General features: G+C 40.0%; 1 protein-coding gene across 4 annotated transcripts in view; it reads right to left on the minus strand.

The window, feature by feature from the left end:
- The window catches only part of SOAT1 (sterol O-acyltransferase 1), a 54,077-nt gene that overhangs the window by 36,114 nt on the left and 2,945 nt on the right, over positions 1–15,018 (minus strand). The window contains exons 1-3 of one of the 4 annotated variants that reach the window (XM_029230067.1): positions 8,217–8,862; positions 5,942–6,036; positions 5,466–5,594 (exon numbers count right to left, since the gene is read on the minus strand). In XM_029230067.1, coding sequence (XP_029085900.1) covers positions 5,466–5,586 — 121 coding nt within the window. In that variant the 5' untranslated portion in view covers positions 5,587–5,594; positions 5,942–6,036; positions 8,217–8,862. Of the gene's footprint in view, positions 1–5,465; positions 5,595–5,941; positions 6,079–8,216; positions 8,863–15,018 lie in introns of those variants that run through there. The other 3 variants (XM_029230065.1, XM_029230066.1, XM_029230069.1) reach the window with 3 other exon arrangements.

Consider the following 15,018-nt stretch of genomic DNA (forward strand, 5'->3'; position numbering starts at 1 on the left):
CCAATGCAGGCGACATGGGTTCGATCCCTGGTCCAGGAAGATCTCACATGCCGCAGAGCAACTAAGCCCGTGCGCCACAACTACTGAGCCTGAGCTCTAGAGCCCATGTGCCACAACTACTCAAGCCCACGAGCCACAACTACTGAAGCCCACGCACCTAGATCCCATGCACTGCAACAAGAGAAGCCACTGCAATGAGAAGCATGTGCACTGCAAGGAAGAGTAGCTCCCGCTCACCACAACTAGAGAAAGCCCGCGTGCAGCAACAAGGACCCAACACAGCCAAAAATAAAATAAATAAAATAAAATTAATTAATTAAAAAAATTGTTTTAAGTTATCAAATTATCAGCTAGTAACTCCCATTTCTTTTAACTAATCTTCCTAAAATGAACCAAGATATCCAAACTCATTCTTTTGACCTTAAAAAGTACAAAAGGTACTAATTAATATTCAATAACTTTACTGCTGCTTTTAACTATGTCTCATTGTACAAAACCTTTTTCAAGCAAAGTGGAATCTGTCATCTCTCAAAATGCCATAGAGTTTATTCAAAAGGTCACATCATCCATGACTGAAGAAGGCTGAAGAAACAGGCACTCTCATATGGCTACTGGGAGTGCAATATTTCCAGAGGGCAATTTGGCAATACCCACCCAATAAATCTTATGACCCAAAAACAATTTCTTGGAATGTAGCCAAGGAAAAATCATAAACACTTGAACGTTTGCTTATCTGCACTTTCTAAAACAAATATGTTTTGCTTTTACTCTAAGGGGGAAAAAAATGTGTTCTCAACCTACTCAGTTGATCAAAGCTCCATGTGGACTGGCCAGTTTTATGATTAGATGCATAAATTGGATGAAGGGGCTAAATTACAGAATAACAATGATATTAACTTTTTTTCATATATTTTTGCCAAGGGACTCTCAATCTTTACAAAAGGCAGGTTGTTCTCTCTGTTCAAATACTTACGTACATATCTCAAAGAACACTGAAATTGAATAGAATTAGAAGTATATTAACCAAGTTAATATTTGTTAAACACTTAAAACAGTGCCTGGCACATGATAAACTGTTAGCGGTCATTATCATATTTACTCATTAATTAGCTATCAAATGAACAATGCAGCAAAATAAATGGTAGTCAAGAATAGGCATTACCTGTAAATTAAGAGAAAGGTAGAGAATGTCCCCAACCTGATAAAGGGCACCTACAAAAATCCGCAGCTAACATAATTAACAGAAAAACTGAAAATTTTCTCCCTAAGATCAGAAACAACACAAGAATGCCTAATGTCCACTCTTGCCAATTCTGTTCAACATTTTACTGGAAATTCTAGCAAAGGGCAATTAGGCAAGACAATGAAATAAAAGGCATGTTGATTGAAAATTAAGAAATAAGACGAATTCTTATGTGCAGATGGCATGATTTTGTATACAGAAAATACTACAAAACACACACACAAAAAACTCTTAGAGCTAATAAATGAGCTCAGCAAGGTTGCAGGATACAATAACAATATACAAAAACCAGCTGCATTTCTACACATTAGCAACAAATGATTGGAAAATGAAATTAAGAAAATTCCACTTATGACAGCAGCAAAAGGAACAAAATATTTAGAAATAAATTTAACAAAAAAAGTGTAAAACTTACCAACTTAAAACTATAAAACATTGTTGAAAGAAATCAAAGACCTAAATACAGGCATACCTCGTTTTATTGCACTTTGAAGATATTGCAGGATTTTGTTTTTTGTTTTTACAAATTGAAGGTTTGTAGCAACCGTGCACTGAGCAAGGCTATCGACACCATTTTTCAAACAGCATCTGCTCACTTCATGTCTGTCATATTTTGGTAATTCTCACAGTATTTCAAACTTTTCATTATTATATTTGTTACGGTGATCTGTGATCAGTGATCTCTGATGTTACTATTGCAAAAAGATTACAACTTGAGGAAGACTCAGATGATGGTGAGCATTCTTTTAACAATAAAGTATTTTTTAATTAAGGTATGCACACTGTCTGTTTTAGACATAATGCACACTTAATAGTTTACAGTATAGCATAAACATAACTTTTATGTGCACTGGGAAACCAAAAAATTCATGTGGACTCACTTTATCGTGATACCCATTTTATTGCGGTGGTCTCGAACCAAACCCACAATATCTCCGAGGTATGTCTGTAAATAGAAAGACATCCCATGTTCATGGGTTGAAAGACTTAATATTGTTAAGATAGTGTATATTAGTTTCTTGCACCTGCTGTAACAAATTACCACGAACTAGGTGGATTAAAACAACCGAAATTCTCTCTCAGTTCTGGAGGCCAAGCTGAAATCAAGGTGTCACAGCAGGGCCCCACTCCCTTTGGAGGCTCTAGAATCCAGTCCTGGCTCTGCAGCTTCTGGTAGCTAGCAGCATTCCTTGGTTTTTGGTCATTGCACTCCAATCTTCAAAGCCAGCATCTACAAATCTCTCTCTGCTCCATCTTCAAATCACCTTCTCCTCTGTGTGTCATCAAATCTCCCTCTGCCTCCCACTTATAATATACAGGACTGCATTCAGGGCCCGGGTGGCTATTCAAGATAATCTCAAGATTCCCAACTTAATTATATCAAAGACCCCTCTGCCCCCTTTTCCTGCCATATAAAGCAGCATTCACAGGTTCCAGGTTTTAGGACCTTTTGGGAGAGGGGGCATTTTCCGGCCTACCACATATGGCAATACTCCCGAAACTGACGTGGATATCCACATGCCCAAGAAAGAAGTTGAACCCTTAACTTATACAATATAAAAAATAACTCGAAACGGATTACTGACCTAAATGTAAGACCCCAAACTCTAAAACTAGAAGAAAACATAGGACAAAACCTTCATGACACTGGGCTTAGCAAAGATTCCTGGATATGATACCAGAAGCACAGGCAAAAAACACAAAAATAGACAAATGGAATCATATCAAACTTAAAAACTTCTGTGCAAAGAACACAGTCAACAAAGTGAAAAAGCAACCTATGGAACGGCAGAAAATATCTGATGAAGGATTAATATTCAGAATATCATAATATTATAAAACGCCTACAACTCAACAACAAAAAAGCATATAACCCAACAAAACAAAATGGCCAAAGGATATGAATAGATATTTCTCCAAGGAAGATATACAAGTGGCCAACAGGTATGTGAAAAAGTGCTCAACACCACTAACCATTAGGGAAACGCAAATCAAAACCACAGTGAGGTATCACCCTACACCCGTTAGGATGGCTACTATTAAAAAGACAAACCAACCACCAACAACAAAAACAGAAGATAATAAGCACTGGTGAGGATGTGGTTAAATTGGAACCCTTGTGTGCCACTGGTGAAACTGTAAAATGGTGCAGCCGCAATCAAAAACATTATGTCAGTTCCTCAAAAAATTAAAAATAGAACTACCACAGAATCCAGCAATCCTACTTCTGGGTATAGATCCCGAAGAATGGAAAGCAGAGTCTTGAAGAGATATTTGAATACCTGTGTTCATAGCAGCAGCAGTATTCACAGTAGTCAAGAGGTGAAAGCCAAGGTACTCAGAAGTACGTGGGCATCCAGCACAGAAACAGTAAAACTGTGGGACTTCTCGGCCTCCATCTGAACCAACCCTTCATAATAAATCTTTTTATATATCTATATATATCCTATTGGTTCTGCTTCTCTGGAGAACTCTGACTAATACACATACCAAATGAGAACTGCCACTCTAAGAGCTGTGTCTCAAACTTTAACCTGCATATGAATCCCCTGAGGACTTATTAAAATGAAATTTTTATTCAATTAAGTGTGAGGTGGGGCATTTCTAACAGGCCCCCAGGTGGTGCAGATGCCCCTGGGCCTGGCTGGTAGGCCACAATGACTGGCATGGCGTGGTGTCCTTTAAGCCCTTCACTACTCAAAGGTCACATTTTACCCATCTGCTTACTCCCCCAAAGTGAACCAATGTTAAAGTAAGTGGAGAAACACATGCAATTTTCAGATCAGCGTTAGTTACATTAAACCAAGGAGGAGGTCAGACTTCTTGTTTTAGGCTAAACAATTCAATTTTTATTATCTGCATTAAAACCTGGAATGATTAAAACTTAATGAACTGAGGCTATAAGGAGTACTGAAAACATGTAGAACTTAGAATAGTCTAAAAGCTTTTCTTTAAAAAATGGGACATAGTGAGAAAATCATACTGGTAACAGAAAGTTTCAATAAAAAGACAATGTGAATTAGCACCCAGTCCCTAAATCAAGGAAGGGGAAATTTTCTACCCAATGTTGGCTTATCCTTTTGCACAAATTTCACATTTTATATCACACTAACACTAGTCCATATGACAATATAAATATTTCATAAATAGCTAATTAAGAGTCCAACAATCAATAAACTATATTATGCAAACTTAAGCAGCAACATTTATATTCCTGGATCCAGCTGCTGTATTTAATTTACAATTAAATTTAAGTAGGAAAAGCAAAAGCTTTTCTTTATGAAAGAAGTCTCAGGATGCCAAAGACAACCTGTCTCAGAAAGTTCCACACCTATTTGTTAACCAAACAAGCCTCAAATTTCAAATCCTCATTGAAATCAAACCTATACAAATGTCACCACAAAAATAAATAGCCTGATTCAATAGATGACATCAGTTGAAGTTGTGTTTACAGGTCTATCAATCTTAAGCACAAACCTTGACCTTAACAAGTACTGCGTCACAGTCTTCTTTGTATTCATGTTAAGCAAACTTGGACGTGAGAACTAACAAAACTCCCCCAAGATTTATAACCTAGTATTGAACTAACTAAGTTAGGTACCCTGCTCATTACTCTCATTATGCTCATTACACCTATTAAAAGAGTAATTAGTAGCACTTATTTATAACAATCTAATTATGCTAACGGCAGGAGAGGGGTTCTCATTCACTTAACTTGGAGCTCCATGAGGGCAAACACATCTGTATCAATCACTGCTGTAGCCCCAACACCTAGCAGGACACCAATAATTATTGACAGGTTAGGTAGTTGAAGGAATGAATAAATGAATGAATGATGTCTAAAACATAGTAGATACCCCAAAAATGTTCAATGAGCTAATTTAAAAGGGCTTACTTTCTAGTTTCTTCGTTACCAGATATATAAAACTAAATTAAAGCATACATTGCAAACTCCACTTACATCAATAAAGCTCACCTCTATGAGAGGTGCAGCAATTTACACACCAGTGTCACCAGCAGTATCTAAAGCAGCTGTGACTGGCAACTAAACCAATTTGTTCCTTTCTATTCTTTTAATCAATTTATTTTTCTCCCCTGCACTTTACAGTGCCTACCAGCATATCCATTTATAAGAGAGCTAAAGAGATGGCAATCCTTGCTCTAGAACACTGAATTTGTTGCCTATTTCATTAATTCACCTCAGAAACAGTAAAAGCCTCACCGTTACTAGGTGTCTCTTGGCACTCCTCTGTACAGTCTCTCTGGCCTTCTTCCTTTTCCTCAGCATGTTTACTGGACTTCGACAGCCGTTTTCTTACAGACATCTTCTCTTCGCCCAACATCGTGTTGTCTAGGAAAGAAGATATAAAAAGCTTTAAGTATCCGGCTTAGGCAAATTTCACAATATCACCATATTTTTAGGGGAGGCAACAAATGATATATTCTCTTCCTTTTGTTTTACTTTAATCACATTTAAGCATTTTCCGAGTACCAGATACTATAACAAATACGAAGAAATTGGTCTTTATAAAGTAATTGGCTGGTTTCAAAACACAGCCCCCATTCTTAAAGAAAATGTAGTTGAACAAACAAGGCGTAAGTACATGAAAAATTAAGAATTAAATAAAAGTTAAGTACAAAGATGCCACAAGGTAGAGCACAATCAATAGTAAAGTCAATGGTAAAAACAATACATACCTGAAGTGCAGAGACAGAAGAGATCATTAAGAGGTGCAAAGGTTTCACAGAACAGAAGGTATGTGACCTGAGTCTTGAAGGACGAGAATGGAGCACTTCACGGGTGAGAAAGGATGAAAACAAGGTCCTTGTAAGCCCTGTTCAGGGGACCATGACTGATCAGACTACTTCACCAGAGGACAAGAAACAAGCTTTCGTCGAGTAATTACTAACTACCAGGACTCGGCTAGGTGCTTTAAGTTTTCTCATCTAATCTTCAAAACTCTGCAGAAAACTTGTTATTACTCCTGGTTCCTATATGAGGAAAAATAAGGTTCCAGGTAGTTACTGCCAATGCCTTCCACCCACACACCAGGAGCATACCAATGGCTGAACAAGCTGAGTTTGAACAAGCACATCATGGGAAACTGTGGGGCATCTTGGTAAGAGAACATTGGAAAGGACTTATTTAGGATTTGGATTTGACTACGTGATTTTGGGGGAGAGCCCAAAGAGGCAGGGGTTCACTCTGGCTTGAGTGCTGGCCGAAAGCGAGGACAATGTGATGATTGGGTATACCAACAAATCTCTGTAGGGAGGCAGACCAGAGGGAGGCTAGAGCTGTAATTGGTAAGGCATCAACAATCATTCCCAGTAGCCTGGAGAGGGGAATGTTGGATATTTTGTGACTTGGGCAACATGCATGTCTTTACCTGTGTTAAGACATGATTATAACATGGTCTTTTGCTGGTCTTGACCCATCATATTCAAAGAATGGCTTTGTGTGATGCTGATGTTCAGTGAAACCGTTTGTGTTCAACAGAACACCCAGAAGGCCTAGCTCTCAAGTTCCAGGCTAGGTCACAGCAACACCACGGCCTAGCTGACTGCACCAGGGCAGCTCCAGGACACCAAGGGCTGTTTGCTTCTTCTCATTACAGTAACTTGCCCAAGTCCACAAAGCTAATGGCAGGGTCAGATTTGAACCTGGGTCAGATCCAAACTACAAACACCACCCACTATTTGGATTTTTTTTTTTTTTTTTTTAAGTTGGTAACAGAAAAGTGGTGAGGGAAAAAGACTTGAAAAAAAGAACTGGGGTCAAACTGTAAAGGCCTAAAAATTAGGACTTTTTTCAGTTAGGTAGTAGTGAGCCATTTTAAAGTCCTGAAAAATATGATCAAAATCAAATTTTAGGCAGATCAATATTGGGACAGTACAAGGTTTACTCCAAAGCAGTGTTTTACTATGTAGAAGTTTTCAGCAGTCTGAAAGCAAAACATAATGAAGTACTCACTACATTACTTTTAAAATTCTAAGATTATGGTCTTTTTAAATGGTTATGTTTAAATGTCCTTTTCTGTATACAATGGAGTACACGGTGAGCTTGATTGTTTTCTTAAATATCACTGCTTGGCAAAGTAAAAATCTGACAAATCTAGATCAGTTTCCTTCTATTGTTTCCCGAAATCAAATGAAACAGAATTATGGAACAGTAAATGAATATATCAAGTAGAAATTTTAGGAGACCAATAAGATCCAATTAAAAAGAGGAACCTAGGAAAGAGGTCAGGGCAACCGGTAAATTTTAAAATCGTTTGTGTAACAGTGACAGAGGAAGCCAGAAGAACATCTAATTCTCCAACAGAAAAGATTAGAGAAGTGAGAACTGACAGCTAAACTCTGAGGGATGCCCTCAAGTAAGACAACAAGAAGTAGACATCAGGGACAAAAACGGAAAAATAAAAGATGCAAAAAGAACAAAGATGTTTCAAAAAGGAATTATACAGGAGTTAAGAGTGTGGAATTAAAAATAGGGACTCTACTTCTGAGCGCTTATGTGCTTTACGTGTATGATTATTTTAATCTCTACATAATCTTTAAAGTAGGTACTACTACTTTATTCCCCCAATATTGTCTTTGGTCACCATGTCTTCCCATACACTCTTTCCTGTCTCTAGAAAGCTGTTTCTCCTCTGCCCTTTCTAGCTAATCTTACTCACCGTTCAAAGTAACAGGCCCAGCAGCAGCAGTAATAACAACAGTTTTGACTTAATGAGCAGCTGTTTTGTCCCTACCAGGCACTGTGCTGCTAAATCCTTTAAATTTTCTTATTCAACCTTTACAATTTCAGAGGTAGGCATTAGCTCATTTTACAAGTGAGAAAAATATAGCTTAGGGAGGTGATTTAATTTGCTCCAAATCATATAATTCTCCAAATGCAGAACAGGGATTCAAAACCAGAGCTACTGGATTCCACAGCCTACACTGTAATCACCAGATGGCCTTGACTCACCTCCTCTGCTAAGGTTTCTTTGACCACCGTCTCTCACCTCACCATCCTCTGTGGTCCAACTGCACCCAGTACATCCTGTCACACTAAGATACTCAGTGAGCAATACCATCTGCCTCTTACACTCAGCATAAGCTTCTTAACAACAGGGACTAAATGGTATCTTCTCTTTGAATTCCCAAAATCTAGTGGGGCGTATCTGGAATATGATAGGTATATATTAGTACAGAAAGTGATGTACCAGTTAATACCACAACCAATTATTCTGAGTAATAAGTTCTCTAAACTCAGAGGAAAATGTGTGCTGGCAGAATGCCGATGAGCATCATCTTCACTGTTAACAGCTTTATACCTTCTACTCAACAATAAGACCTACAACAATCGTTCTTAATTGGGGGTGCAGGGGCCCCCTAGACTAAGGGTATGCAAAACCTACTTTGAATATTTCAGTAACTGAAATAAACAATTATACGTTTATCGCATAAAGCAAGCAATACAGGCTAACTAAAATAATGTTACTTTGCTTTTGGCTGAGACTGTATCAACTCAGTGAGAAATCAGTTCTCTCTTGCTGATTAGAAGGTGAAAAAAGGGCTTCCCTGGTGGCGCAGTGGTTGAGAGTCCGCCTGCCGATGCAGGGGACACGGGTTCGTGCCCCGGTCCAGGAAGATCCCACATGCTGCAGAGCCGCTGGGCCCGTGAGCCATGGCCGCTGAGCCTGCGCGTCCGGAGCCTGTGCTCCACAACGGGAGAGGCCACAACAGTGAGAGGCCCGCGTACCTCAAAAAAAAAAAAAAAAAAAGCTAAAGCACAGGTACTGAGCTTGCACAATTACACTGCCATAGATCCATCAACATTTTAGAAGTGAGCCAAAGAAGAAAACACTAACTCTTCATAAAAAGCTTTATGTCATAGTCTATGGTATTTGGCCTCAATTTCCTCCGTTAGCAGAAAGAGAGAACCATAACACAGTGGGGAAAGCACAAGATTTGGTATCACAACACCAAGAGGTAAGTTAACATCTCTGCTCCATCATATTGCATCCTCAGGTAAATCCTCCAACCTCTCAATGTTTCTTCATCTAGAAAGTTTAAAATACTACTGCACACACACACACACACAAAGATAATACACACTAGAGTGCCAATATTCTATTAACAACCTAGCTTAAAAAATTAAGTGAATCTGATCCCTACATTTCTATGCCCTGTGCGCTAAATGACACAAAGTCATATCATCCCTCAAATTCTACTTGTGTTTGCTCTTAATATGTGCTAGATGAGGGTAAATAAAGTTCCATAATTATACACTTTTTCAAATGCAGCTCAAACACCACGTGGCTTCCAAGAAAGCTTAACAAATTTTGTTATTGTCACACATACAGATGTTAGGAAGGATAACTATTACTTATGCCTCACCTCAATTTTAACCAAATCCTCATATCATGTAAATCATAAGATTATGAGATGATGTCTGAATTGAGCTCCTCCTGCCATGCATGTCAGTAACAGTACATGGCTGTTGTGGCAGAAAATGGAGGGAAATTACAGTAATGCTCAGTTCAACTGTTCCTTCTCTACACAAATGGATCACTTTGGCCTCTGTGTGGAGAGCAGACCACAAGGAGGGCAAGAGCGTAAGAAAGGGACACCCTGGCAATCATCCTCCTAGCAGACTCCTGCAATCATCCAGGTGAGATGAAGGAGAGCTGAACGTTCTGACCACTCATTCAGGACTGAATCCACCCCCTTACCAATCTAGACACTAGCTAGCCAGACTACTTTAGCTGTTGCAAAGTCAAAACTTCAAACTGTAATTAATTCTAAGTGGTTTCTAGGTGCTGACATGGATCACTGCCCTTGTAGGTGAGGTGTACCACAGTTTTTTCTTGCCCTCCTATTAACACAGGAGGGGAAGTTATCCTCCTCATTTCCTCTTACTTCCAGGTCGCCGTTCCTCGTTCCCTTCCTTAAATACCTCGGCCAGATCATTACACCTGACACTTCTCTTTGTTGTAAGTTGTCCTCCTGCTCACTCCTCTCCTTTACTGAGGATGTGAACGCCTCACCCGCTCCCCCTTTCTCCCTTCCACCAATCCTTCCACACTTCTTTCACTTCAACATTTATGGACTAGATCCAAGCTCCTGGCCTCCAAGCTCCTTGACTTCTTCCTTTCTCCAAAAAGCTTTTCTTATGTCCCAGTCACATCTTCCCCTAGAACTTACTGTTACCAACAACTGCACCATGTCCATAATTTTCATTTCTAGCGTCTAACGCTCTGATCACCACCAGTTCACTTACTGTGATACCCTCCTTTCCTCAGCAGGTCCAGACTTCCCTGAGCTCCAGACTCCTATCCAAAGGCCCACCGGACACCTTTATGTAAGTAGATGTCTTACAGGCATCTCAAACTTTAACATGACCAAAACTGAACTACTGATGTTCCCTCCAATTCCATTCTTCTGTCTTTCCTAATTCCGTTAATGGAACTAGCAGTCTTTGCCCAGATTAAAAACAAAAAACCCAAAGTTATCCTTGATTCTTTACTTTCCCTTAATCAATCCAACAGCAAGTCCATTTTACTCTGTCTTCACAATATATATCACATTCTAAACTTTTCACCACATCCATCACCTTCACCACAGTCTAAGCCACCGCCACCTCTCACTGTAGTAGCCTAACTGGTCTCGCCTCATCTTCTCCCTTCTGGTCACACAGGGCCCAGAGTACCCTTTTTTTTTTTTTTTTTTTTTTTTGCGGTACGCGGGCCTCTCACTGTTGTGGCCTCTCCCGTTGCGGAGCACGGGCTCCGTACGCGCAGGCTCAGCGGCCATGGCTCACGGGCCCAGCCGCTCCGCAGCATGTGGCATCCCCCCGGACCGGGGCACGAACCCGCGTCCCCTGCATCGGCAGGCAGACTCTCAACCACTGCGCCACCAGGGAAGCCCCAGAGTACCCTTTTAAAAGGTAAATCTGAGCAGGTCATTCCCCTGGCTCAAAATCCTTCAGGCACTGAATTCTGTTCCAAGCCCTCACCATTGTCTAGTAACTCCTCCATGATCTGCCATTCACCTCCCGACCCTCCACTTCCGACTACAATTCTCATTGCTCATTCTCATTACTTTGGCCTTCTGCTGTTTCTTGGTCAAGCCAAGTTCACTCCCACTTAAAGGTGTCCGCTATTTCCTCTACCTGGATTATCTCCCCCAGACACCCTCCCTCAAGGATTTCCCCCTCACTTCATTCAAGTTCTCAAATGTCCCCTCCCCAGGGACTCCCCTATCTACCCCAACTAAAATAAACACTCTCACACCCTGTTAGTCTTATCCCTTACCCTGCTTTATTTTTCTTCAGTGCACTTATTTCCCACTACATTATAGTTTTAATTGTCTACCCCACAAGACTAATCCCCATGAAAAGCAGAATTTTGACTTGTTCACCATTTTATCCAACTATCTAGAACTTTGCCTGGAACAGTCTGTACTTCATACATGAATGAATGGTTATCAAGCATTTTCATACACAGTAAGGAAATAAAACAACTTCCCTTCACATGTTCATGCAACAATCATCAAGAGGATAGTATGAGAATTGGAACTCGTGTTCATTTCTAACTTTACCTGTTAACACTAAAAGATAAACATAGACCCCAGTTTGGGGTTTAAGTTGTATGGATGCACATAAAAATGATCCGTTCTGGAGCTTAAGACTTTTCATCAGCATCTGCCATTCTGGACCCAGTTATAAACTCAGGCTGTCTAACAGACTTTGAAAAACAGTTTGCTAACAAATGCCATGACTTTTGCTTCCCTGGAAAATCTCTCAAACTTGAGAGATTTTTCTCCTGAAACAATTCAAATAATTAGAACAAACATTATTAGAATTGCTGGTAAGTTCCTTTTAATGTGTACTTACCACTGGCTACAATTTCTGATAAGATCTTTGTATACATTACCTCCTTTAAATTTAACAATAACACTGTGAGGTAGGTAATCCTGTCCCCAGTTCACACAGAAAAAAGTAGTGACAACCAGAAGCATCACTATAGACAACCGTAAAGAAAGAAAACTTTAAAAGTAGGAATCAACTTTAAAAAAGAGAAAGCAACCATAGGTCTTTTCATGTAGGGTTAAAGGGCTTATGTTTCTTATGAGTCTCCCAACACATTATTGTATCAAAGCAGACCTGCAGGGACTTCCTTGGTGGTCCAGTGGTTAAGAATCTGCCCCCCCAATGCAAGGGACGTGGGTTCGATCCATGGTTGGGGAACTAAGATCCCACATGCTGCACGGCAACTAAACCCACGCCACCACAACTACAGAGCCCATGCGCTCTGGAGCCCGTGGGCCACAACTAGAGATAAGCCGGAGCACGGCAATGAAAGAGCCCCCGTGCTGCAACTAAGACCCGACGCAGCCAAAAAGAAAAAAAAAAAAAAAAAAAAAAAAGCAGACCTGCTGAATTCATGCTGCTTTTTTTGTTTTTCGGTTTTTGGTTTTTTGGGCCGTGCCACGCGGCTTGCAGGACCTTAGTTCCCCTACCAGGGATTGAACCTGGGCCAAGCAGTGAAAGCCTGGAATCCTAACCACTAGACTACCATGGAACTCCCCTGAAGTTCATGCTTTAATGACCCTGGCACATCTTGTAAAAGGCTATGGTACTTTAAACATAGAAGGCAAGGACAAAAATTTTAATTTGCCTTGAAAAACAATTTTTTTAAGTTTTGACACTTAAAAGGTACGTGTCAATTATCTGAAAATCCATGTATTTTAAGCACCTCTTTCTACAATGATGTTAGATGTATTGTAAATAATACAGAGGTCTACCCCATTAACTGTTCTCACACACTTACGCACACACGGTGTCAAGAAAAGGCATAACCAACCACTTAGAGAAGTTGCATAAGTCCTCATGGAGGTGACATTAGAGCCAGAGTTCAGAGAAGACATAGAAGTTTGCCAGGCATCAAAACAGAACCAGATGAAGAGCACTCTGAAAACATGAACATGTACAGACCTTGGTGACAGATCCATTATTTCAAACATTTTATTGATGTCTACTACATGCCAGGCCCTGGGATACAAAGACGATTAAACAGTCTGAGCCCTCAAGGAATGAAAAACTACTGAGAGAAAGATATAAAAACATAATTATAGGAGTATTACAGAACAGTAATTTAGATGTATGTACGTGAAGGGAATACAAGCCTGATGCCCAATAGAGCTTAGGGGCAATTAGGAAAGGTTTCGAGAAGTAGGTAAAATCTAGGTTAAATCTTAAAGGAAGAGAAGGAAAAGGCTGGAGCACAGGGTAAATGGAAGGGCAAGGACAAAAGGTCAAGGGTCCTTAGGGGCAATTCTAAGGAGTTTGGAACTTAACACACAAAACAAGGAGTTGATAGAGGCTTTTAAACAGAGGGTGACTTATATCTGTCTGACTTGATATTTGTCTTTTAGTAAGAACTCAGGCGGCAATGTGGAGGATGTGCTATTGGCAGTGCTGGGGCCCAGGGCGGGCTGCCCCAAAATATGCCTCAGTGGCATACTGACTATTTTGAAGAAACAGCGGTTGCAAGGGGGAGACTATGACCCTCCTCTCTGTCTCCCTGAAAACAGGAAATAAATCTCCCATGTAAAAGGTGCCCTTCCTGTAATGGAAGGTAGAAAGACATCCTTATCACCAGAGATGGGGAGTTCAGGGCCCAGAGACCTGTATAAGGAAACACCTGCCACTTCTTTGCTAATTTACTAACCAAGCCCAAACTTTGCTTAAGTTCCTTACTAATTAAGCACCCAAACCTAAGCTTCTTTGTCCTATCAATTCCTCTCTAATTTATTGTTGGTCTAAAACATATAAAAGCTGCCTACTTTGGCCACTTCTTAGGTCTTGTTTCTATGAGACCTCCATGCACACGAATCAAAGATTCTTTTTTCTCCTGTTAATCTACCTTGTGTCAAGAATTCAAGAGGGGTTAAATCAACTATACTCCAGTATAAAATAAAATTGTTTTTAAAAAGGTTTATTTTATGATATGCATATTTTATCATAATAAAAAAGCAAATACTGGGGGGGGAGAAAAAGAGAACTCAAGAGGGGTAAAGGGGGAAATTTTGTCCTCCTGGATAACAGGGAGAACAATGAGCTCTCACAAATGATAAGGGCCTAAAGTAAGGCTCAAATGACATGTATTTCTTAAATGGACAAATGATTTCATGAAGAAGAGATAAGAGAGATCGGATAAATTTACAAACATTAAGCTGAGGCATCTATGAGATATCCAGGTGCCTACATCCAGAAGGCAGTTGGAAATACAGATCCCAAGCGAGTTTCCTAACTAAGCCTACGGGTGTGCCATTAAGCTAAGTAACTACAGGAGAAGAGAAATGAGTAGATAAGTTCAATATGATATACCGGTGAGTCAGCCAAGTGATTATCGCCAACAGGCAAATGAATATACAAATCTGGACTAAAGAGAGAGATGTGGGATTCATTGGTGTATAGGCAGCAGCTAAGGCCAAGCACAGGAAGGAAGTCTCAGGGAGAGGCCATAAGTCAAGAAAAGAGATTACTTAGGAAATAACAAAGCTAACATTTGCCTAGTACTTACTTTGGCTCATTTAATCCTCACAACAATCTATGTGGCAGATACTATTAACCCTTTTTTCTTTTGGCCACGCCACATGGCTTGAGGGATCTTAGTTCCCTGACCAGGGATTGAACCCAGGCCACAGCAGTGAAAGAGTCCTAACCACTGAACCGCCAGGGAATTCCCACTATTATCTCATTTTAGAAGTGGTTAACATTT

Source organism: Monodon monoceros, unplaced genomic scaffold (assembly GCF_005190385.1).
Source record: "Monodon monoceros isolate NGI ecotype Baffin Bay Population unplaced genomic scaffold, NGI_Narwhal_1 Super_Scaffold_18, whole genome shotgun sequence".
NCBI lineage: Eukaryota > Metazoa > Chordata > Mammalia > Artiodactyla > Monodontidae > Monodon > Monodon monoceros.